We start from the raw sequence: 25,153 nt of genomic DNA on the forward strand, positions 1-25,153 counted from the left end.
TGGGATCATACCTGTGGTGCATATTACAGGGGTATTTGCGAAACTTGGTAAATGTAGAATGTAAATGTTTTGGCACAGTAACTGAGATAACGCCGGAAAGGCTATGTTAACTACTGTGATAAAAATCTGTCAAATGGTTTATGAAGCGAGTGTATGATGCCCCATGATCATATCAATGTATACAGTTGTGATTTAATAAAAAAAAAGAAAAATAACATTAAAATTACAAGAAAGACACACACACACAGTCTATAAACCAAGTGTATGGTGCCCCATGATCATACTAATGTACACAGCTATGATTTAATAAAAAAAAAATAAATAAAATAAAATAAAATCTTTAAAAAGTAAGTATTATCCTTTGGTGGCAATACAACTTATTACAGAAGTAACATTTCCTTTAAGAGACATGAATAGAACTTTCTCTAAAGATGACAGACGAATGGCTAACAAACACATGAAAAAATGTTCATCATCTCTATATATTAGAGAAATGCAAATCAAAACAACCCTGAGATATCATCTAACCCCAGTGAGAATGGCCCACATCACAAAATCTCAAAACTGCAGATGCTGGCGTGGATGTGGAGAGAAGGGAACACTTTTACACTGCTGGTGGGACTGCAAACTAGTACAACCTTTCTGGAAGGAAGTATGGAGAAACCTCAAAGCACTCAAGCTAGACCTCCCATTTGATCCTGCAATCCCATTACTGGGCATCTACCCAGAAGGAAAAAAATCCTTTTATCATAAGGACACTTGTACTAGACTGTTTATTGCAGCTCAATTTACAATCGCCAAAATGTGGAAACAGCCTAAATGCCCACCAACCCAGGAATGGATTAACAAGCTGTGGTATATGTATACCATGGAATACTATTCAGCCATTAAAAAAGTGGAGACTTTATATCCTTCGTATTAACCTGGATGTAAGTGGAAGACATTATTCTTAGTAAAGCATCACAAGAATGGAGAAGCATGAATCCTATGTACTCAATTTTGATATGAGGACAATTAAGGACAATTAAGGTTATGGGGGGGAAGCAGAAAGAGGGACGGAGGGAGGGGGTGGGGCCTTGGTGTGTGTCACACTTTATGGGGGCAAGACATGATTGCAAGAGGGACTTTACCTAACAATTGGAATCAGTGTAACCTGGCTTATTGTACCCTCAATGAATCCCCAGCAATAAAAAAAAAAAAAGAAAGAAAACAAAAGGCAACTTCAGCACAATGGTGACATAAGAAGTGACAAAACTGTGGTCCAAATCCAAATATTCTTTTTTTTTAATTTTTTCAATTTTAATGCACAGTGTAATACTGAATTACACTAAGTATTAATGTTACAACCCACGGTATGCAAGAGCTCCTAATGATCCCTAATCACTTTTACTTGCATTTGTCCCCTTTTTATTTTTTTTGTTTTATAATTTTTATTATGGAAGACATCAAATACATAAAATATTAGAATGAAATAGTATAACAAACCTCCATGTGTCTGTCACCCAGTCTGACATGACTGGCTGACGATCATATCCAATCTTGTTTTGTCTAGCCTAGACCTCTGCTCCAATTGTTTTCTTTCTTTTTTTTTTAATTAGTATTAGATCATAGCTGTGTACATTAATGTGATCATGGGGCACCATGTACTGGTTTTATAAACAGTTCAACACATTTTCATCACACTGGTTAACATAGCATTCCTGGTATTTTCTTAGTTATTGTGTTAAGACAATCATATTGTCAAATATTCTTTATGAAAAGCTAATGTTGTCTGATTGGTGGTCCAGTGCTGGTATTATTCACTCACTGCAACATCATGAAATCTGGTCAATTGATTATAGCGGGTATCCACTGCAACCAATTGGATGAAATGATGAGGATACTTGGGATTAAGCACCTTCGATTGTTCAACAGACCCCAATTTTCTTATAAGACAATGACCAGATGTCACACAAACATTGCTCCAACTACAGAAGCTGGACTTGGAAACTCTCTGAGATCCACTATTATTCACCAGATCTTGCAGCAATTGACTACATCTACTTCCAGGCTTTGGACCACTTCTTTTCAAAAATATTTATTTATTTATTTTTATTAAGTATAAATACATAAATCATGTATATATTACTGCAGTTATGGGGTACAATGTGCTGATTTTATATACAATTTGGAATGCTTACATCAAACTGGTTAACATAGCCTTCACCCCACTTACTTAATTATTGTGTTAAGACATTTATACTCTACACTTAATAGATTTGACATGTAGACCCTGCTGTGGACCACTTCTTGAAAGGGAAAATATTCAATTCTCAACAAGCTATAGGAAAAATGCCTTTCCTGATTTTATCACCACTTGCTTCTTTGCATAAACAAATTACCATTAAGATAGCAAAATTGTGTGGATAGTTTAAGCACATACTTTGCTATTTTTATTTATTTATTTATTTGCGACAGAGTCTATGTTGCCCTCAGTAGAGTGCCATAGCATCACAGCTCACAGCGACCTCAAACTCTTGGACTTAAGCGATTCTCTTGCCTCAGCCTCCCAAGTAACTGGAACTACAGGTGCCCGCCACAACACCCAGCTATTTTTTGTTGCAGTTGTCATTATTGCTTAGCTGGCCCGGCAGAGTTCGAACCCACCACCCTCTGTGTATGTGGCTGGTGCTATAACCACTGTGCTAAGGGCGCTGAGCCTAGGCACATACTTTTAGTGTACTGCATCTTGCTCGAGATATAATAAACTGAACTTTTGATTCACAATTGGACATTTCATATTTAATGACCTAACACTAACTTAGAGGTTCAATAATTTCTAAAATTTAACACTCGTTTCTCTCCTAGATCAACTCTTAGTTACAGATTTCTCCACTATTAATAGTCAACGTTTGAAACTGACACTCAGGTTGGTAAATATCAAGACCTTTTTTTTAACCTTGCCATTCATTAATGGTGTTCCAAATCATTTCCATGAACATTAAATTAATGGCACCCCTGTAACTTTTCCTTTAGAGTAACATGTGTATTCCCTAGACTTACTGCTTTTGACTAATTTTCTCAACCAAGTTCTTGGTCTGATTTTCTTTATCAAATGGCATTATGTTCCTAGGCTTAAAATCTTAGCCATTCTTCATCCTAGCAAATCACTGATTCATATCAATTCTAGCTTATAACACTATTTCATATCTACTCCTTCCTTTCAACTTCTTCCTACTTCATAACCTCAATGCCACTGGGCATCATTTAGCTTTACTGGTATTTTGATCTTAGTTTCAAAGTACTATGGTAATCTAAAAGTAGACCTTCCATTTGATCCTGCAATCGCATTACTAGGTATCTACCCCAAAGAACAAAAATCATCTTACCACAAAGTCATGTGCACTAGAATATTTATTGTGGCTCAATTCATAATTGCCAAGTCATAAAAGCAACCTAAGTGCCCATCAACCCATGCATGAATCAACAAACTGTGATACATGTATATCATGGAATATTATTCAGCCATTAAAGAGATGGAGACTTTACATCTTTTACATTTACCTGATTGGAGTTGAAACACATTCTTCTTTGTAAAGTACCACAAGAATGAAAAAAATAAATATTCAATGTCCTCCATACCATTAATATGAAATCAATATATAGACAATTACATGTCCATAAAAAACAATAAAACACTATTACAGTCCAGTTCAGGGGTAGAGGGAACAAGAGGGGGCAGGGGATAGGACATATGGCAGAAGGAGGGAGGACATGAAGCAGGATCTCACCTAATGTGCACATCATGAGGGTGTATAACACACCACCTGGGTGAGGGGCTCTTCCATAAATGGAACTTTACCCTGGAAGTGAGAACAATGTAACCTAAAAATTGTACCCTCATATTAATTTGATTTAATTACAAATTAAAAAAAAAACAAAGTACTATGGTATAGGTATTTTGGAGAGGTAAGAAAGAATAAACATTTATTGTGGGCCCCTGTGTGTCAAACAAGATGACAAATTATCCCTTTAAGGCTTTAAGACATGTGCAAGATAAAGTGGCACTTCCTATATTTCTTAAGGCTAGGAAATTGGGATTCAGTGAAATCAAAATAATTTGTCACATACGTAACTGTTACACATGTTGGAAATGATAAATTAAATTAATAACTCCTAGTCTCAATTGGAAATGAATTTATAATTCAGTAAGGAAGATGTGTATAGAAAGAAATATGATCCCAATACCAAAATATTGTAAGTACCATGAGACATAAGAAGGTACAGTGTGTTCCTGCTGAGAAGTTTGGGAAAGGGTTTCTAGAGGAGAACAGATTTTGAACTAAACTTTAAAAAATGTGCAAAATTCAAATAAGAGTGGAATAAAGGTATTTCAGGGAAGGCAAGAGTATGAAGGACAATAATAGAAATCTTGAAATGGAGACAAATTATGACAGGTTTCATTAGGGCATTTGAATTTAACTCTGCATTCAACAGGAGTAAAGGAGTGACAATAGCAGGCTTAAGGCTTGAACCAGAAGAGGGGAAGTGAGCGAAGAAATGAAGGAAAGAATAGAGGCATATCTATCAAAACTAAGTACGTATTAAAGACTGAGCTTGAAACTTGCTATGAGTATGAGTAAGCATTTAGATCTATTACAATTATATCCTTATATAATTACTTTATAGCCAATAAATTAATTTACAGCTGTCAGTGGCAAATTCTCTTTGTGAATGTAATAAAATCAATATGTTGATGCTTTGACTTTGGTGAATCATAAGTTAAAATACATAAAAATATAACATTAAGAAAAAATACTGCAGTAATGATTCACATTTAAAATGTACTTAAAAGAACTTACCTTAATTTTCTCTAAATAATGTGCTCTCTTAATCAATTCCAATATGCTTAAATCTTCTTAAATTTTCAGGAACAAATCCTCACATAAAAGTCATTCTTAAGCAGGGGTTTATATCAAATTCACATGCACAGCTTTTCAAAACCATACCTGATGAATTAAACCCAAAATCACTGTGGGTGGTTCAATTCATACACAAGTGATTCTGATGATCAACTATGATGGGAATCACTGCCCTACAGGGCAGGCTGTGATTATTACACATTCTAGCTGTCCAGTATCTATTTGGTGACTAAGTTGACTGACATAAGGGTCCTATCACCTAGAATGGTCCTTACCAAGCTAAATTATACTTTATTCTAACCTGAAGAGATTTTTGGGGAAAAAAAAGAAAGAAAGAAAGAAAAGATGATTAAATGTAAGTATTTTTGGCACTACTTCAAATCTATTTCAATTTCTAAGAGAGTTGGGGCCCAAGAATCAGTTTTTAAACAGGCTCCCCAGCAACCTGTGTTTAGTAGTAATCTCTTAAAGAGCCAATCTAGTGATCTAGTTCAACCTTTCACTCTGGTAATTCTCAACCCTGGCCACATATTAGAATCACCAGTTAAAACATACCAATGCCCAGGCTCCACCCCAGACCAAGTAATTAGAATTTCTGAGATTCTCAGGTACAGTTCATTGTTTGTTTTGTTTAGTAAAGCTTCCTAAATTATTCTGTTGCATACTGAGGGTTGACAACCACTACTGTCTTTTTAGTGGCCTAACTTTCAAGTGTTTTCATTGAACTGAAACGTGTCTTCCTAGAGTAGGGGTTCTCAAACTTCTATGTGTATCAGAATCACCTGGAGGGTTTTAAAAGCGATTACTGGACTCCATCCCCAGAATTTCTGATTTGGTAGTTCTCGGATGGAGCTGAAGAATGTATATTTATAGAAAGTTCCCTGTGGGTGTGGAGGCTCATGCCTGTAATCTTAGTGCTCTGGGAGGCCAAGGCAGGTGGATTGCCTGAGCTTAGGGGTTCGAGACCAGCCTGAGCCAGAGCAAGACCCTATCTCTAAAAACAGCCAGGCACTGTAGCGGGCACTGTAGTGCCAGCTTTTTAGGAGGCTGAGGCAAGAGAACTGCTTAAGCCCAAGAGTTTGAGATTGCTGTGAGCTATGATGCCACAGCACTTTACTGAACGCAAGAAAGTGAGACTGTCTAAACAAAAAACAAAAAACCTAAAACCTCCTAAAAACCCAGTTCCCTGGTGATGCTGGTAAACTGCTGATGGTCCAAGAACATACTTTGAGTACCACCATCCTAGAGCATCCACTGGTCCTAGTTTTATTCCTTGAAGATACAGAAAGTATAAACTTTCTAAAATGGCAATCCTTCAATATTTTAAAAGTTATTAAGGATTTATTCCTTCCTTCCCTCTTTAGTCCTTTTGTGAATTAATCCCAATTCCTTCGTATGGCATGATTTCTAGTCCTCTTATTAGTTTTCCTAAATCCCTATCACTCAAAGTGTAACCTGAACAGAATCACCTTTATAGTGTCACATTAACAAACAGGCATAATGCGATCAATCACTTATTTTTTAAATTGTGCTAAAAAATACATAAAATAAAATTTACTATCTCATTTTTAAATGTACAGTTCAGTAATGTTAAATATATTTAATTCCTGATTTTGAATATTTATCTTCTATTAACGTAGCATGCAATGGCTTCACCTTTTGGTGATGATAGCATACTGCTGACTCATGTTCAGTTAACTTGACTAAAATACCTGGTTGTTTTTCACCTGGACCTGGTTAAACTATGTCCCCCCCCAGGACACAGTTATACAGATAGGAACTTTTCTGAACCCCAGAAAAGACCCAATATACACTTGCACTTGTTCCATTTAAATTTTACCTAGATTAAACCAATAATTCCAGCCTTTCAATATCTTTTTGGATCTTGAGTCTGTTGCCCCAAGGCTAATGGAATTGGCTTTCCACTGAGAACAAAGTTACATAATGGGTATATTTCAGAGGCAAATCTATGTAGCCAAATTTTCCTCAGGTTGTAGTTCCCCTAAATTTGACATGAATGTGATGATCAAAAGTGATACCTGAGGAGGCTTGGAGAAGTTAGGCAGTTTGGCCTAAATTACATAGCTAAGTGTCAGAGTCAGGATTCAAATCAAAGTCTGCCCCAAATTTCCATGACAGTTCTTATAAAGGCCAATTTTTTTTTTTTTTTTAAATAGCCTTCGGGCCTCCTGCACTCCGGGCTCCAACAGTGGAGAGTGGGCCAAAGAAACGAGAGAACCGAACCAGCAAGGCTTAAGTCGTCTTCAATTAGAACAGCCGGAAATGGGTCCCGGCACCAGAAGTAGCTCTGCTACACTCCTCAATCGAGCGCCAACAAGTCGAGAAGCTAGGCCAAAATTTTGAATGAAAGATTTCCTCTTGGAAGGAAGGCTGGGCATATGTAAGAAACATGTCTGATTCACAAGAAATGATAATTAAATGTGTCTTTAGAGACCTACCCCACCTTCACTCCCAGTATTTCAGACATGGTTTTTGGACTCAGAGAAATAAATGGTCTATAGCCACTTCTAAAAGTGGGAGAGGAAACTGGTGATAGTACAGGTGTTTTTCAGTCTCTCTCAGGGTGAAGACCTAGAGCAGTGGTTCTCAACCTTCCTAATGTTGTGACCCTTTAATAGTTCCTCATGTTGTGGTGACCCCCAACCATAAAATTATTGTTGCCACTTCATAACTGTAATTTTGCTACTGTTATGAATTATAATTTAAACATCTGATATGCAGGATGTATTTAGGGGACTCCTGTGAAAGGGTCGTTCAACTCCCAAAGGGGTCGCGGACCCACAGGACGAGAACTGCTGGCCTAGAGGGAAGGTCAATCTCAGGGAGTAGCCATCCAAGATCAGGTGAGCAGATACTTTGGCTGTAAGGAACAAGAACTAATGTTTGCTGAGCATTCACTACAAGCCAGGAAGTAAAGTAAATGTTCTGGAACTTAGGAGATCATTCTGGTATGAATGGGAACCAAGGCACATCTGAAAAAACTTGAGGACTTTTATCTTCTCTTTCATTTTCTTATTCACATTCTTTTTTTTTCTTCCTTAAATGATTACAATACAAATGTATTTTTATTGGCTGGTTGTTAAATATAGGTTTATACTGAATCTTAATTCCAAAAACAGTTAAGAGTTATAAAAAGCACTAGAACCAAAGACTGCATTACAGTTGTCACCCGCTACTAACTAAGGTATGACTAAGGATATACGTCAGCCTTTCAGATTTCTATTTCTAAAGTATCTTTTGTAAATGACTTTATATGGGGTTGATGGTGATCAACGGAAAGAAAGTTGTATTTTAGACAGGAATACACATAGAAGCAAAATTTTGGTAGGGCACTTAACAGAACACCCAAACATATTAGCCACTTCCAAATAAGTCGCAAACCGGGGTATCCAACCTGTGATCTGCTACATGTGTATTATGTAAGGAGTGCTTTGCTCATCTAAGGTGTCAGATATTGTGAAAATTATGCATGGAGTTTATTTTAGTTCATTAGCTTTTGTTAATGTTTATATGCTTAATGTGTGGCCCAAGACAGTTGTTCTTCGTCCAATGTGTGACAGAGATGAAAAAAGGCTGGATACCCTTAATCAGCACCTGTACAGATTTTGAAACGCCTAAAAAAACAACAAAAAATCAAAGAGTCCCAATATGTCTTTCCTTACTCCTCCATTATCTTCATTTCCTTGCCCATGTCCTAACCCTAAATCTTGTTCTGTCCAAAATTTTTCTTTGCAAAAATCTACATGGCATTTCTATATGATGTATAATGTGTTAGTCATTATACCTAGTGTTAAAAAGAATTTTTTTAAGTAATATTTATGATTAGGTATAAATAAATCAGTTTCCCCCCCAATAAATTCATAGCAAATGATCTTATATCTTTCAACCAAATTCAGTAAAAGTTAGGAGAGCTAGAATTAAAAATATAAATAGATTACATATTAGAATATCAAATTAATGTTGTAAAGTCTCTTATCTGTAAAAATAATCTGTGAACATGATAAGTACTTCCTGGTTAATCTTAGGAAGATGTTTTAATAATTCTAACATGGTACTTCACAACTGTTATATTTGAATTTTGTAAGCTATTATAAACTTAGAAAAGATATATAGAGGAGCAAGGTTTTATGCTCAGAATCAAAGCCAATTTCAGTGAAATTTGGTAGTGAGATCTTAATGACACAATGGCACATTCTCAAATATGGACTGGGATATACTGTCTTTAAAACACATAGGAATTTCTGGTGCCAACACCATTTCTCTGAATTTTAACATAAAGAAAGTGATGAGAAATTAGAAAATATTGGCACAAACTAGCTTCAAAAGGGGAAGAAAACCTAAACCTGATAATAGAGGGCTTAAAATAATAGGATGTGAAAAAGAAAAAATAGAAACAATGTTTAATGGACAATTCCATTTATACTCAGAGTATGAATGGCTAAGATTTCTTTGTTATGCTATCCCTTTGTTGTCCTAATAAGCCATTATTTCCTCAGGTTGTCAGCTGTTAACAAATTCAGCATAATTTTAAATATATGTTACTCTTCAGGTATTAGACACATAAGAAAGTTCTTCAGAGTAGAGAAATTAGGTCATATAACCAAAATTATGACCTGTAGATACAGAGTTTCAGTTCCAGATGATATAAAGTTCTGGATATGGATAATGATGAACATTACATAACAAGGTGAATATACTTAACACCATTGAATTGTATACTTAAAATGGCAAAATTTATGGTATGTATATTTTACCAAGAAATAAAGTTAAATTAAATATGGAAAAAATAAAAGATGAAAGTACCTTCTCCCTGAAGGACTGGGGCTGACCCAGAGGAAAGCTTTACTAAGCCTAAGACGCACCCGGCCCTCAGGGGATTGTCAATTTATGGACAAAGGAAGGCAGGAGGCTAGAACTGACAGCTAACCCAATACAAACCTGCAGAAGCAAACACAGGGCATGAGGCGCAGGCTCTGGGACCTCAAACCAGCTTGTATTCTGCAGGGGAATTTAGCAGGGACAGAAACAAATTCCCGCAAAGTTATTCTGTTCTGTTCTGTCAGTAATAGCAATCAGGGGCAGGGCGGGGCTGGAACTGAGGGAAAACCCCCCAGCCACCATCAAGTGCCTGAGGTTGTCAGGCCTTACATCCCCCGGATGGATAGAGGTACAGCGCAGCGGCCTGGTACAGCAGATATAGATTTCCTTGTGATTCAGGCAGGTGCAAACCCCTGGAATATCTGTTCACTAGATGCAACTGGGTCAGAGCCCTGCAGGGCTATAAATGACTGGGTGTGACAGAGGTGCAAGGTGGGGAAGGAGGCATCAAATTTCCCAGACTAATCTATTTGCTGGGTGGGTCCTCCTGGGTTCATGGAGCACTGAAGCAAGTCATATCTGAGTGTCACCAGACCCCTGCGATCCAGTTGCCAGACACCTTTTAAACTCTCCCACCTGAGACAGGTGCTGACTGAGACAATTGATTCGGACCTTTTAACTGAGTCAATCGCCCGAGGATGATTCAAGTGGTGCCCTGGGTGTGTGGGTGTAGGAAGGTTTGATTTTCCTTTTCCAATTGTTGCCTTTGGGGGGCGGGGTGACTTAATTGCTGGCATTTCTCCACAGCTGAGACTTCAACCCAGAGTAACTGTTTCTCTAGGGTCGGACAGAGACCAGCTGAAAACAAGACAGAACCACTTAGCCTCACCACACCAAATAGGTCCCCAGTTTCTCAGGCCATACCACTGTATGGGTCCTCGACAAAGCTCCAGGGGGAAAAATAAAATGGTGAAAAATAATCTTGGGGAGGAATCAACGGAAAAACTCTGGTAACATGAATAACCAGAATAGATCAACCCCCCCAAGAAAAGATATGGCAGATGTAACTGAAGGTCCCTGTCATAAACAGCTGGCCGAGATATCAGATATCGAATTCACAATTTGGATTGCAAACAAGATTAACAGAATGGAGGAAAATTTGGGAATAGAAATTCAAGGAGCAATTCAAAAGTTGGAATTAGAAATTCGAGGAGAAATTCAAAAGTTGTCTCAAGAATTTAATGAATTTAAACACAAAACCACCAAAGATTTTGACACACTGAAGCAAGAATTTGCAGCCCTCAAAGATCTGAAAAATACAGTAGAATCCCTTAGTAACAGAGTGGAACAAACAGAAGAAGGATTTCTGACATTGAAGACAAAGCTTTTGAAGGCTCCCAAACTCTCAAAGAGGAAGAGAAATGGAGAGCAAAAATGGATCATTCTCTCAGTGAGCTCTGGGAAAATTTGATGAAGGCTAATATCCACATAATTGGAATCCCTGAAAGTGATGAAGTGGCCTCATAAGGCACAGAGGCCCTTCTCCATGAAATTATGACAGAGAATTTTCTGGACATGCCAAGACATTCTGAAATTCAGATAGCAGACAGTATCAGAACCCCAGCACGACTCAATCCGAATAAGACATCCCCCAGGCATATCATTATTAACTTCACTAAAGATAATATGAAGGAGAAAATTCTGAAAGCAGCCAGATGTAAGAAATCCATTACGTACAAAGGGAAGAATATTAGAATGACTGCAGATCTCTCTGCTGAAACTTTTCAAGCCAGAAGAGGGTTAAAGCAAAATAACTTTCAATCCCGGATTCTATATCCAGCTAAACTGAGTTTTATTTATGATGGAGAAATTAAATACATTAATGACGTACATTAATGTTGAAGACATTATCCATAACCAAACCAGCTCTTCAGGATATTCTCAGACCTAGCCTCCATAATGACCAGCCCAATCCTCTACCACAAAAGTAAACTCACTCAGAAACTTTTGGTCAAACTCCAATGTCCACAGTGGCGAAAGGATTAAAACCATCCACTGGACATTCAAAAAACTCAATACCCAAAATTTTACAAGACTTATCAATATTCTCCATTAATATGAATGGCTTAAACTGTCCTCAAAAGAGGCACAGGTTAGATGACTGGATAGAAAAACATAGGCCAGATATTTGCTGCATACAAGAGTCACATCTTCCCTAAAAAGATAAATATAGACTCAGGGTGAAAGGATGGTTGTCCAAATTTCAGGCAAATGATAATCAGAAAAAAGCAGGTGTTGCAATTCTATTTGCAGACACAATAGGCTTTAAACCAACAAAACTAAGGAAGGATAAGAATGATCACTTCATATTTGTTAAGGGTAATACTCAATATGATGAGACTTCATTTATTTATATTTATGCACCCAACTAGAATGCACCTCAATTTATGAGAGAAACTTTAACAGACATGAGCAACTAGATTTCCTCCAGCTCCATAACAGTCAGAGATTTCAACACTCCTTTGGCATTGTTGGATAGATCCTCCAATAAGAAGCTGAGCAAAGTAATTTAGATTTAAACCTAACCATCCAACATTTGGATTTAACAGATACCTACAGAACATTTCATCCCAACAAAACTGAATACACATACTTCTCATCAGCCCATGGAACATACTAAAAAATCAATCATATCTTAGGTCACAACTCTAACCTCAGTAAATTTAAAGGAATAGAAATCATTTCTTGCATCTTCTCGGACCACCATGCAATAAAAGTTGAACTCAGTAACAACAGGAAACTGCATACTCATACAATAACATGGAAGTAAAATAACCTTATGCTGAATGATAGCTGGGTCACAAATCAGATTAAGAAGGAAACTGCCAAATTTTTGGAACAAAATGACAATGAAGACACGAATTATCAGAACCTCTGGGATACCGCAAAGGCAGTCCTTAGAGGAAATTTATAGCACTGCAAGCCTTCTTCAAAAGGACAGAAAGAGAGGAAGTTAACAACTTAATGGGACATCTCAAGCAACTGGAAAAGGAAGAACATTCCAACCTCAAACTCAGTAGAAGAAAAGAAGGAACCAAAATTAGAGCAGAATTAAATGATATTGAAAACAAAAGAATTATACAACAGATCAATAAATCAAAAAGTTGGTTTTTTGAAAACATAAATAAAATAAATAAACCTTTGGCTAACCTAATCAGGACAAAAAGAGTAAAATCTATAAACTCACCAATCAGAAACAACAAAGATGAAATAACAACAGACTCCTCAGAAATTCAAAAATACTTAATGAATATTATAAGAAACTTTATTCTCAGAAATATGAAAATCTGAAAGAAATTGACCCATACTTGCAAGCTTGTCACCTTCCAAGAATTAGACAGAATTAAGCGGAAATGTTGCACAGGCAATATCAAGTTCTGAAATTGCATCAACCATACAAAATATTCCTAAAAATAAAAGCCCGGGACCAGATGGCTTCACGTCAGAATTCTACCAAACCTTTAAAGAAGAACTAGTACCTGTATTACTAAACCTGTTCCAAAATGTAGAAAAAGAAGGCACGCTACCCAACACGTTCTATGAAGCAAACATTACCCTGATACCCAAACCAGGAAAAAAACGAACAAGAAAAGAAAATTATAGACCAATATCACTAATGAATATAAATCCAAAAATATTCAACAAGATCCTAACAAACAGAATACAACAAAACATCAAACAAATTACACATCATGACAAAGTCGGTTTTATCCCAGGTTTTCAAGGCTGGTTCAATATATGTAAATTTATAACTATAATTCAGCATATAAAAAAATTAAAAAACAAAGACCATATGATTCTCTCAATTGATCCAGAAAAGCTTTTGATACTATACAGCATCCCTTCATCATCAGAGCACTTAAGAAAATTGGTATATAAGGTACATTTCTTAAAATGATAGAGGCCATCTACAGAAAACCCACAGCCAATAGCGTATTGAATGGAATTAAATTGAAATCATTTCTATCCAGATCAGGAACCAGACAAGGCTGCCCATTGTCTCCACTGCTCTTTAACATTGTAATGGAAGTTGTAGCCATCGCAATTAGGGAAGAAAAGGCAATCAAGGGTATCCATGTAGGGTCAGAAGAGATCAAACTTTTGCTCTTCGCAGATGATATGATTGTATGTCTGGAAAACACCAGGGATCCTACTACAAAACTCTTAGAAGTGATCAAGGAATACAGCAGTGTCTCAGGTTACAAAATCAACATTCATAAATCAGTAGCCTTTATATATACCAACAATATTCAAGCTGAAAAAACAGTTAAGGTCTCTATTCCATTCACAGTAGTGCCAAAGGAAATAAAATATTTGGGAGTTTATCTAACAAAAGACGTGAAAGATCTCTATAAAGAGAACTATGAAACTCTAAGAAAAGAAATAGCTGAAAATGTTAACAAATGGAAAAACATGCCATGCTCATGGCTGGGAATAATCAACATTGTTAAAATGTCCATACTACCAAAGCAATATACAATTTTAATGCAATCCCTCTTAAAGTTCCACTGTCATACTTTAAAGATCTTGAAAAAATAATACTTCGTTTTATATGGAATCAGAAAAAAACTCGAATAGCCAAGACATTACTCAGAAATAAAAACAAAGCAGGAGGAATCATGCTATCAGACCTCAGACTATACTATAAATCGATAGTGATCAAAGCAGCATGGCACTGGCACAAAAACAGAGAAGTAGATGTCTGGAACAGAATAGAGAACCAAGAGAAGAGTCCAGCTACTTACCATTATTTGATCTTTGACAAGCCAATTAAAAACATTCAGTGGGGAAAAGATTCCCTATTTAATAAATGGTGCTGGGTGAACTAGCTGGCAACCGGCAGAAGACTGAAACTGGACCCACACCTTTCACCATTAAATAACATAGACTCACACTGGATTAAAGATTTAAACTTAAGACATGAAACTATAAAAATACTAGAAAAGAGTGCAGGGAACACCCTTGAAGAAATCGGTCTGGGTGAGTATTTTATGAAGAGGACCCCCCGGGCAATTGAAGCAGCTTCAAAAATACACTACTGGGACCTGAACAAACTAAAAAGCTTCTGCACAGCCAAGAACACAGAAAGTAAAGCAAGCAAACAGCCCTCAGAATGGGAGAAGATATTTGCAGGTTATGTCTCTGACAAAGGTTTAATAACCAGATTCCACAGAGAACTCAAACGTATAAGCAAGATAAGCAAGAAAAGAACAAGTGATCCCATCACAGATTGGGCAAGGGACTTGAAGAGAAACTTCTGTGAAGAAGACAAGCACGCGGCCTACAGACCTATGTAAAAAATGCTCATCATCTTTAATCATCAGAGAAATGCAAATCAAAACTACTTTGAGATATCATCTAACTCCAGTAAGATTAGCCTATATCACAAAATCCCAAGACCAGAGATGTTAGCCTGGATGTGGAGAAAAGGGAATACTTCGACACTGCTGGTGGGAATGCAAATTAATATATTCCTTTTGGAAAAATGTTTGGAGAACACTTAGAGATCTAAAAATAGATCTGCCATTCAATCCTATAATTCCTCTACTAGGCATATACCTAAAAGACCAAAAATCACCTCATAACAAAGATATTTGTACCAGAATGTTTATTGCAGCCCAATTCATAATTGCTAAGTCATGAAAAAAGCCCAAGTGCCCATCGATCCACGAATGGATTAATAAATTGTGGTGTATGTACACCATGGAATATTATGCAGCCTTAAAGAAAGATGGAGACTTTACCTCTTTCATGTTTCCATGGATGGAGCTGGAACATATTCTTCTTAGTAAAGTATTTCAAGAATGGAAGAAAAAGTATCCAATGTACTCAGCCCTCCTATGAAACTAATTTATGGCTTTCATATGAAAGCTATAACCCAGTTATAACCCAAGAATAGGGGTAAGGGAGTAAGGGAGGGGAAGGAGTGGGGAGGGGGGCGGAGGGAGGGTCATTGGTGGGATTACACCTGGGGTGCATCTTACAAGGGTTTATGTGAAACTCAGTAAATGTAGAATGTAAATGTCTTAACACAATAACTAAGAAAATGCCAGGAAGGCTATGTTAACCAGTGTGATGAAAATGTGTCAAACGGTCTATAGAACCAGTGTATGGTGGCCCATGATCGCATTAATGTACACCGCTATGATTTAGTAAAAAAAAATAAAAAAAATACTGTAAGAGAGTGCAGGGAAAACCCTTGAAGAAATCGGTCTGGGCGTTATTTTATGAGCAGGACCCCCCAGGCAATTGAAGCAGCTTCAAAAATACACTACTGGGACCTTATCAAATTAAAAAGCTCTGGCACAGCCAAGAACACAGTAAGCAAAGCAGGCAAACAGCCCTCAGAATGGGAGAAAATATTTGCAGGTTATGTCTCCGACAAAGGTTTAATAACCAGAATCCAGAGAGAACTCCAATGTATAAGCAAGAAAAGAACAAATGATTCCCATCGTAGGCTGGGCAAGGGAATTGAAGAGAAACTTCTCTGAAGAAGATAGGCGCATGGCCTACAGACATTTGAAAAAAAGCTCATCATCTCTAATCATCAGAGAAATGCAAATCAAAACTAGTTTGAGATATCATCTAACTCCAGTAGGATTAGCCCATATCCCAAGACCAGAGATGTTGGAGTTGATGTAGAGAAAAAGGAACACTTCTACACTGCTGGTGGGAATGCAAATTAATACATTCCTTTTGGAAAGATGTTTGGAGAACACTTAGAGATCTAAAAATAGATCTGGCATTCAATCCTATAATTCCTCTACTAAGTATATACCCAGAAGACCAAAAATCACATTATAACAAAGATATTTGTACCAGAATGTTTATTGCAGCCCTATTCATAATTGCTAAGTCATGGGAAAAGCCCAAGTGCCCATCAATCTGTGAATGGATTAATAAATTGTGGTAATTTACTCCATGGAATATTATGCAGCCTTAAAGAAAGATGGAGATTTTACCTCTTTCATGTTTACATGGATGGAGACGGAACATATTCTTCTTAGTAAAGTATCTCATGAATGGAAGAAAAACTATCCAATGTACTCAACCCTACTATGAAACTAATTTATGGCTTTCATATGAAAGCTATAACCCAGTTACAACCTAAGAACAGGGGAAAGGGGGAGAGGGTGGGGAGGGAGGGGGAGGATGGGCGGAGGGAGGGTGATTTGTGGGATTACACCCGCGTTGCATCTTACAAGGATACATGTGAAACTTAGTAAATGTAGAATATAAATGTCTTAACACAATAACTAAGAAAATGCCAGGAAGGCTATGTTAACCAGTGTAATGAAAATGTGTCAAACGGTCTATAAAACCAGTGTATGTTGCCCTATGATCGCATTAATGTACACAGCCATGATTTAACAAAATTTAAAAAAAAATAGTGTATGGTGCCCCATGATCATATTAATGTACACAGCTATGATTTAATAAAATAAAAAAATATTCTGAAGCCAAAAAAAAATAAAATAAAAAGAATTAGTAAAACATGGCAGTAACTTACAGGTGACTGGGAAAAGCATTTTAACTCTTTCTCCTAAAGGTAACACTCATTTACATATTCTTGAACAATAGTTGTGGTAGAAACGCAAATGTGTACATATCAGAATGTTGAATACTCAGAACTGTAAGGCTATCTAGTAGCCTTACTTTTCCAGGTTACCAGATTCGTACCTGATTTAAAAGTTTGGCAAGTTTTAGCTATTTACACAGATTATCACAATGAATGATTTCCTAAAGCATGCTAACAATTACAAATTACAACAGAATTAACAATATCATTTGGAATAGTAGTTATATGCTAAGTATTTACACTGTATTTATTTAAACTAAGTCCTTGACCTTCATAATCATAAGCACTTTGTGGCAGTGAGCACTGGAGTCAGGCTTGTAAAGTCATTAACTGAATCCATTAGTTTATTTGATCCCTTGATAGCTATTTTGCCTCAGAAAGCCAACAATACATGCCATTCATCTCAACGGGTTAGCAAATGAGAATGGATCTGCAAAACTGGTTTCATATGGAAAAATATCCAAGTTCTTACCCTAACAGGTATGTAATAAACATAGCAGAGGGAATGCTTTAAGTTCCTCTTTGCAACAAGTTTAGTATTTTCACACATTTGATAGCTAATAAAGAAAAAGAGTCCCAAACTAAAAAATAGTCACTAATCTTTCTCCATTCTCAATCTACCAAAGACAGAGAATTAAAACTTAATTCTAACAGCTTACTAATTATTCCTCCCAGACGCCAACATTAGATTTAAATATAACATACTTTAGTGTGCCTATACAGTACAGATTTATAATAAGCAATAGAATGGTCCTGATAGTTCAAGAGTCTGACTGGTTATATGCAAAACTGCATTTCCCCAACATATTTATTTTATAATTTTTCTATCAAGCACTTCTATCGAGCTCTTTAGTATAGCTATACCCAATTTGGCTGTATATTCTCAACACTAAGCATAGTGCTGGCACACACATATACAGTTGTTCAATAAATTATTTCTTAATAAATGAAAGGTTAATTTTAATTTTCTTATAGTGGACTTCCAGTCATTTGAATAGACACTTTACTGAATGAATGTAGGGACCCACCCAAATAAAACCCTCCCACATCCTACCCAGGAAATAATGAATGCCTGAAAGTCCCGCCTAGGAAGGAAAGAGTGCGCCAATCACTACCTCTCCCCCAACTCTTATATTCCCACTCAGCCTTAACCCAGGTTCTGCCTTCTTTTTAGAACTTAGCCGGCTTGCATCTGAGTGAATAAAGGCCAAGTTGCCCTCACAGAATCTGGACCCCACTTCCTTTCATTCATGTTTTGGAATAACCTCTCATTTTCCGTCCCAAACCTCTCAGCTTTGTTAGGTATTTGCAATTTAAACAGATTAATAACTAAATTAAAAACCTGAAAGTCCACCAATCTAAAAGAGAATCTATTTGGTATTTTTTTCTTAATGGGAAGAAGCAAATAAACAAGAATTTTTGTTTACTTTTGTTTTGGTTTTTACTATGGGTATACCAGAAAATCAATACTGGACGAAAATTCACTTTTGAGCCTTTAAACATTTTTGAAAAACTTCACTTAATGAAATATGAAGTATAAAAATTTCATGACTCCCCTTAGAATTCCGAGTGTATATGTGTCTTTTCGTGTGGCATTTCTTCCATCCACTTGGCATTTATCTTGTTGGTTTTGTTTTTAAGTTTATTGCTCAATATCCCATTTGTAATCTTTGAAAGCTTCTAATATTTCCTGCTTGGCAATTTCTAATCTCCACTGACATTTGCTCGTTACCAACCCCAAGACACATGAGATGCTCAAGAGTGTTAGCTACCTTTGAAAATGGATCAATGAATGCTTTTTCAAACAACTTTTAGTGATCCTATCAGGGGTGTATTTGTGATAATTGAATCTTGACAATTCTTTGACATCTTTTACAGCAATCTCCTAAGACTTAGAAAAAACAAGCAACCAAAAGATAATGGCACAACACGCAGCAACATTTTTCTCTTCTCCTTTATCCACTATCATAACTGGAAATCATTCCTGGCCTTTATAAATATGTAAAGAGAAATATTTTGAGGACTAACAGTGTTTTGGACAGTGTGATATATCAAAAAATTACCCTGTATTAAGTGAAAAGGTGAGAGAATTTTAGTTTGGATGAATGATTAATGAAGGATATTTAGCTAAAATGAAGGAATTTTTAGCTAACAATTATATTTATTTTTCAAATCCTAGTAAATTTGTCTCAACACTAAGTCCACACACCTTTCATTACTCATTGGGTGTCAGTTGATAAATATCAGTCAAGGATTTTGTGATTTATGAATTACTGTTCTAGTGGACAGCCATGGAAATGCCACCGAAAGAGTATCAACAAGAACTGGAAAATCATGGTTCTTTCAGATCTAAAATCAACCTCAGAGTTTCTCTAGTTCAACCCCCCTATTTCAGAAGTATCAAAACTTAAATCCAGAAAGCTTGTGTCCTGTTCAGGGTTACAATGTCCCGTGTGTTAATTATCAACAGAACAGAATTACGTTCATTCTAACAGACTCTTACACCAGGATTCTCATTTTACTGCTGATTGATATAATAGCTATTTCTGCTACTTTTAAACTTAAATCTCTTAAAGCCTTTGATATCTGCATATAGTCAAAGATACTGCAACCAAACCAATTATACAGCCAGGCAAAAAGCCATTTTTTCTATAAGATACTACTTCTAAACCTTACTGTGACTAGGCCATGAGAGCTAAATTGAATTGTGATTTTAATGTCTATAAAACTGCTCTTTCCTACTTGCTGGTTATGGACAGAAATTTTTATATCAAAACTAAAAATCCAGAAGAATTTATGTTTTCATGCCAGAACAATGGTACAAATCTAGGCTGACTGAAGACACTAGAGCAGTGGTACTCAACCTGTGGCTCATGACCCACAGGAACTCTATTAAAGGGTTGCAGCATTAGGAAGGTTGAGAACCACTGCACTAGTCTTTTAAAGTTTGCCTTTAGTAACAGAGTTGATAAATAAAACATCATCATATTAACAGTGTATTTCTAACTTGCATATTTAGTAAGTGGCATTTATGTCATGTGCCTATAGCAAATATTCTAAGAATTTTTTTTTTTTTTTTGCTTTGCCATTCCTCCAAAGTGAAAGGTGTGAAAGGTTATAAACAGTGCACAGGGGTTATTACTTAAGAATGTGAAGAAGAAATTATTTTTTGAAGTAATTTTAATGGAGTGCCCTACTAAGAAAAAGGAAATTAAATTATTTTACTCTATTTTGGAGTCTACCATCTTTCTCTTTGGAGGCAAGTTAGAAACATAAGGAAACAGCAAATACTGGAAATTAATTATGAAATTTAGTATGGCAAATGCTTTACTGAGATCTTCTGCAGTGGAATCTGTCTCCACCATCTAAGAATATTTCCAAAATTGCTTTAAAATACATTTCAATGGCACATTTTACAGTTTGCTATTAGTAGGCGGTTTACAAGTATATAGTACTTTGTGTTAACTAAAGATCACTTATATTGACATAATCAAGAAATATATTTTAATGTTAGGAGTACTATGTGTTGGTAGGTACAACAGTACTTACTAAAAGCCAAACCACCTTAAAGATGGGCCCATAAACCTTGCTTTACTAGGTCATAACCTCAAATATCCAAAGAAAACTCTCCAAAGTGATTTCCTGAAATCTGTTCTTCTGCCACATTATCTTCCTCTCTTCTTTCGTGAGTAGAACCCCTCCACCAGACCCTATGATCCTAAATCCAATAGATCCTACTTTAAAGCTCAAGTTATACACTCCAATCTCCCAAATTTCTAACCCCCTCTCTCCATACTCTTGAGAGTTTCTACACTGCAGGACGCTGAATTTCACCAAAGGGGCCTTTCCTCTTTTATTTCTGCACCTCTCTCCTATCCCTTCCCTCTCCGTGACTCTCTAAGTCACATCACTTCTACCTTACCTCCTCTTTCTTCCCACAGCACACCTCAGCTTCCTACAACACACTGAAGCATCTTGGCTGGGAGATAAATTTTGTGGTTTTTTTTTTTTTTTTCCCTTCAGACTCCTGCCTTATGAGTACCTGCAGTTCCTTTGCCTGGGGACCCCCATCCTTTGCTGAGGGGAGAGGTAGGGAAGCCCCTCTCGGGTCAGTCCGTCTTGCAAACTCTGAGCTAGTACTGCGGGGCGGGGCGGGGCAAGCTTGGCCTTTACTGCGCCACAGCAGGTGGGGGGTGGGGCGGTGGCGAACCGCGCCCAGCCCGACCTCGGACCTGCTGAACAGAGGCAGTGAAGGAGATGGGGCCGCCCCCGCATCCCGGGAAGGGAACTCACCTTCTCTGAGGCAAGGGCGGGTGTCTACTTTAAAACTACTGCCCCCCCTCCCCGCCGCCGCCATAGTGGAGCCGCCAAAGCCGCCGCCGCCATCGCCATAGCCACCGGCAGGCGGGAAGGCAGGGGTGTACGTGGCGGCGGCAGAGACGGTAGCTTCCTGAGGGGAAGACTCCGCCGCCAGCGGGGTGACTGTGCTCGGCGCCGCCGCCATCGCAGCGAGGAGCAGACAATTGCACTTGCGCCTCACTCCCGTTAAGCTCCTTTAGCCCCACCTTCCTCTTAGCCCCACCCCCTTCGCTCCTCTTTCCTCGTTTCAGCTCCAGCCTCATTCTCGCTGTCCACCAATAGGAACGCGGGGGCCCTCCTCCTCCACCAACTGTTTGGCGTCACCCAGCCTCCCTTTGGAGGGGAAGAGATGATGGTCAAGGGCAAAGGGCAAAAAGCGCGGGATGTGGAAGCACGTGGGCTTCACACAGTGAGGCCTCTACCTTTGGAGGAGCTAATCCAAAACCAATTTAATGGGGAAAAAAATGGTAACCTATTGATTACACCTCTAAAATATCTATGAAATACATCTTCTCCTGACTTCCTTTTTTTTTGTTTTCTTTTTTGTGACAGAGTCTCACTTTGTCACCCTCCATAGAGTGCTGGTGGCATCATCATTCACAGCCACCTCAAACTTTCGGTCTCAAGTGATCCTCTTGCTTCAGCCTCCCAAGTCACTGGGACTACAGGTGCTGGCCACAACACCCCAGGTCACATTCTGGCTCAGGCTGGTCAAGAGCTCCTGAGCTTAAGTGATTCACCTGCCTCAGCCTCCTAGAGTGCTAGGATTAAAGGCATGAGCCACAGCACCTGGCCTTCTCTGGACTTTCTTATAGCCCTTAGTACAGAGAATAGAAATAAACAGAATATTTAGCCTAACTCCTTGGTCCTCATCACCCCTTAAATGGCTGTTTATCATCAGTCTTACCATGTAAATTACAATAAGATCTCATGAATCCAGCACCCAATCGAAGAACTAGAATATTACTAATAATTTAAATCTCCTCACCTTCTTTTCCCCCACCTTCCCTCTGAACAATAGCAATATCCTGATCTATATTTATTTATTTGCTCTTTTTTGCTCTTATATTCTTATCACATAAACACAGTTTTGATTGTTTTCAAATTTCTCAAAAATTTGCACACAAAAACCCTTTTTCCTGGTTATCATTCTGGGGCTTATTTCTTTCACTCAATATTTTTATTTCTAAGTTTCATCCATGTTGTCACTTGTAGCTGTAGTTATTGACTATCAATGTTGTACAATATCTCATCCATTTTCTTGTTGATGGGCACATCTCCTGCTGCATTTGTGCAAAAGTTTCTCTTTTCCAGTCTCACTTCCATTGCTGTATTCCAAATCCTCATCATGTCTTGACAGAACTGTGTCATATACCTCACTGGTCCCTTTTCCTCTGGTCTCAGTGCCTTCAATCTATTTCTATATTGCTGCCATTCATCACTGGCTCTCTATTGCTTATTGGATAAAGTCAAAGAACACAGTTTTGCACTATTTGTCTCCCACCCACTGCCCCTACTTGTTTGCTCTGTTTTTACTTTATGATTCAACACTACTAAATCTTCTTACAGATTCCCTTGAAGACCACGTTATTTCACAGTGCAATGTTATTGTACATATTCTTCTTTCTTCCTTAAATGTCCTTTGCCCCACATTAGGCACATGCCCTAATGAACTGTATGCCCCTTGAAACCCAGATAATACATCACCTCTTCCAGGTAAATTGTTTTTCCCTGCTTAAAGTTAATTCCACCTTCTATGACATGTCTATATCTGATGTATTTTTATATTTTTATTTTTTTAACAACCAAGAAGAAGTACTGATGGTACATATTGTTTATTGTACTGAATTTTACTTTATGTTTCTTTTCTTAATAGCTTAGAGCCATTTCAAGACAAAAGATAGTTTGTCTTATTTTCAACTTGTCAGTCTCCAGCCCAGGAGTCCTGGGATGGGGGTAAAAAGCAGTGATCCCTAGGCCGGGGTCCATAAGTCCCTAGGCCAACGTATATATTTTGTTTTACTTGCAAAATTGTTTGTTTACTTCCAAATCAACATTTGAAAGGGTTATTTCATACAAAAATAAAAAGGGCTCTTAACATTTGCTTATTTGGAAATACAGGATGTGCACTCTTGACTAGCAACAATTGGTGGAGCCGAATAACAAATTCAGAGACTTGGAATATATCTTTATATGGTTTCTGTGGTTCAGTAATTGACGCAGGATAACCTGAGTCAGTGGGGAATTTCTCTAGTATGCTATCCTGCTCTTCTGTAAGTTAGTACAACTTATACTTGTCAAAGAAATTACTGGATAGGCCAGGCACAAGAAATAGTCTGCTGAAATAGATAATAGAACAAGGTAAGCATAAAAATGGAATGTGATTTTCTTTTTTTTTTTTGATATCAAGTAAATAATCCCTCAAAAGTATTGTTTTTCACAATATGAATCATAGTCCACTTGTATAAGAAAGATTCAATCAGAATCTCTGGGAGAGTGGGCATCACGGAAGATTCAATCACAAAAAGATAAACCCCAGTAGGTACTTGAAACAGAAAATATTTGATGTGGTAATGAGGCACTTAGAAGAATTAGAAAAGTTAGAGGATTAAAGCCCAGGGACTTTTCCAAATATTGTCTGGCACTTGGAAGCCTTTTCATCCCCTTCTATATTTTCCTCTTTCTTTAGAAGCTGAAATTCTATGAATTTCATTTCCCAGACTTCTTGGCCAGCAGGATTCTGAATATGGTTTAAGATTAGAGGCCTGAGAGAACTTGATCATTCCTTTTGCCCTTCTGCCATGTGAGGACATAGCTAGAAGGTGTCATCTTTATAGCAGACAGCAAGTCCTCACCAGGCACCAAATATGTTGGCACCTTGATCTTGAACTTCCCAGCCTCCGTAAAAGTGAGCAAAAAAATTCTATTGTTTATAGATTTTTCCAGTCTAAGGTATTTTGTCATAGCAACCCAAATGAACTAAAATAGAAATTAGTACCAAGAAGTGGCATGTTGCTGTAGCAAATATCTAAATATGTAGAAGTGGTTTTGAAACTAGGTAATGGGCAATGGCTGGAAGAATTTGGAGGTGCATACTACAATAAGAGTACGTCATGTGCTAGAAAAGGACTACTTTGTCATTACTGGAGCATTAAGGGGGATTCCAGTGACTGCTCAGAAGAGGAGAGCTGTAGAGAAAGCCTTAGTCTTCTTAGATATTTCCTAAGTGGTCACGAACAGTTCCCAAGATGTCAACCATTTATACTCAGAGCTGACCAGTTGCACTTCAGGACTCCAAGGAACCTCCCAGAAAATCCATTTCCAAGCAAATGATCTATATGGATCTGTTCATATTATGGCACCAGAGGTAAGGTACTAGATTAGACAAAATGCATTATATTTACCCAGTCTGCAG

At 37.5% G+C, this 25,153-nt stretch overlaps 1 protein-coding gene across 1 annotated transcript in view; it reads right to left on the bottom strand.

The window, feature by feature from the left end:
- The window catches only part of ZMAT1 (zinc finger matrin-type 1), a 56,292-nt gene extending 34,383 nt beyond the window's left edge, over positions 1–21,909 (bottom strand). The window contains exon 1 of the mRNA XM_053579597.1: positions 21,673–21,909. Within this exon, the coding sequence (XP_053435572.1) occupies positions 21,673–21,883 (211 nt within the window). The 5' untranslated portion in view covers positions 21,884–21,909. The remainder of the gene's footprint in view (positions 1–21,672) is intronic.
- Positions 21,910–25,153: the final 3,244 nt, after the last annotated feature.

Source organism: Nycticebus coucang, chromosome X (assembly GCF_027406575.1).
Source record: "Nycticebus coucang isolate mNycCou1 chromosome X, mNycCou1.pri, whole genome shotgun sequence".
Classification (NCBI taxonomy): domain Eukaryota; kingdom Metazoa; phylum Chordata; class Mammalia; order Primates; family Lorisidae; genus Nycticebus; species Nycticebus coucang.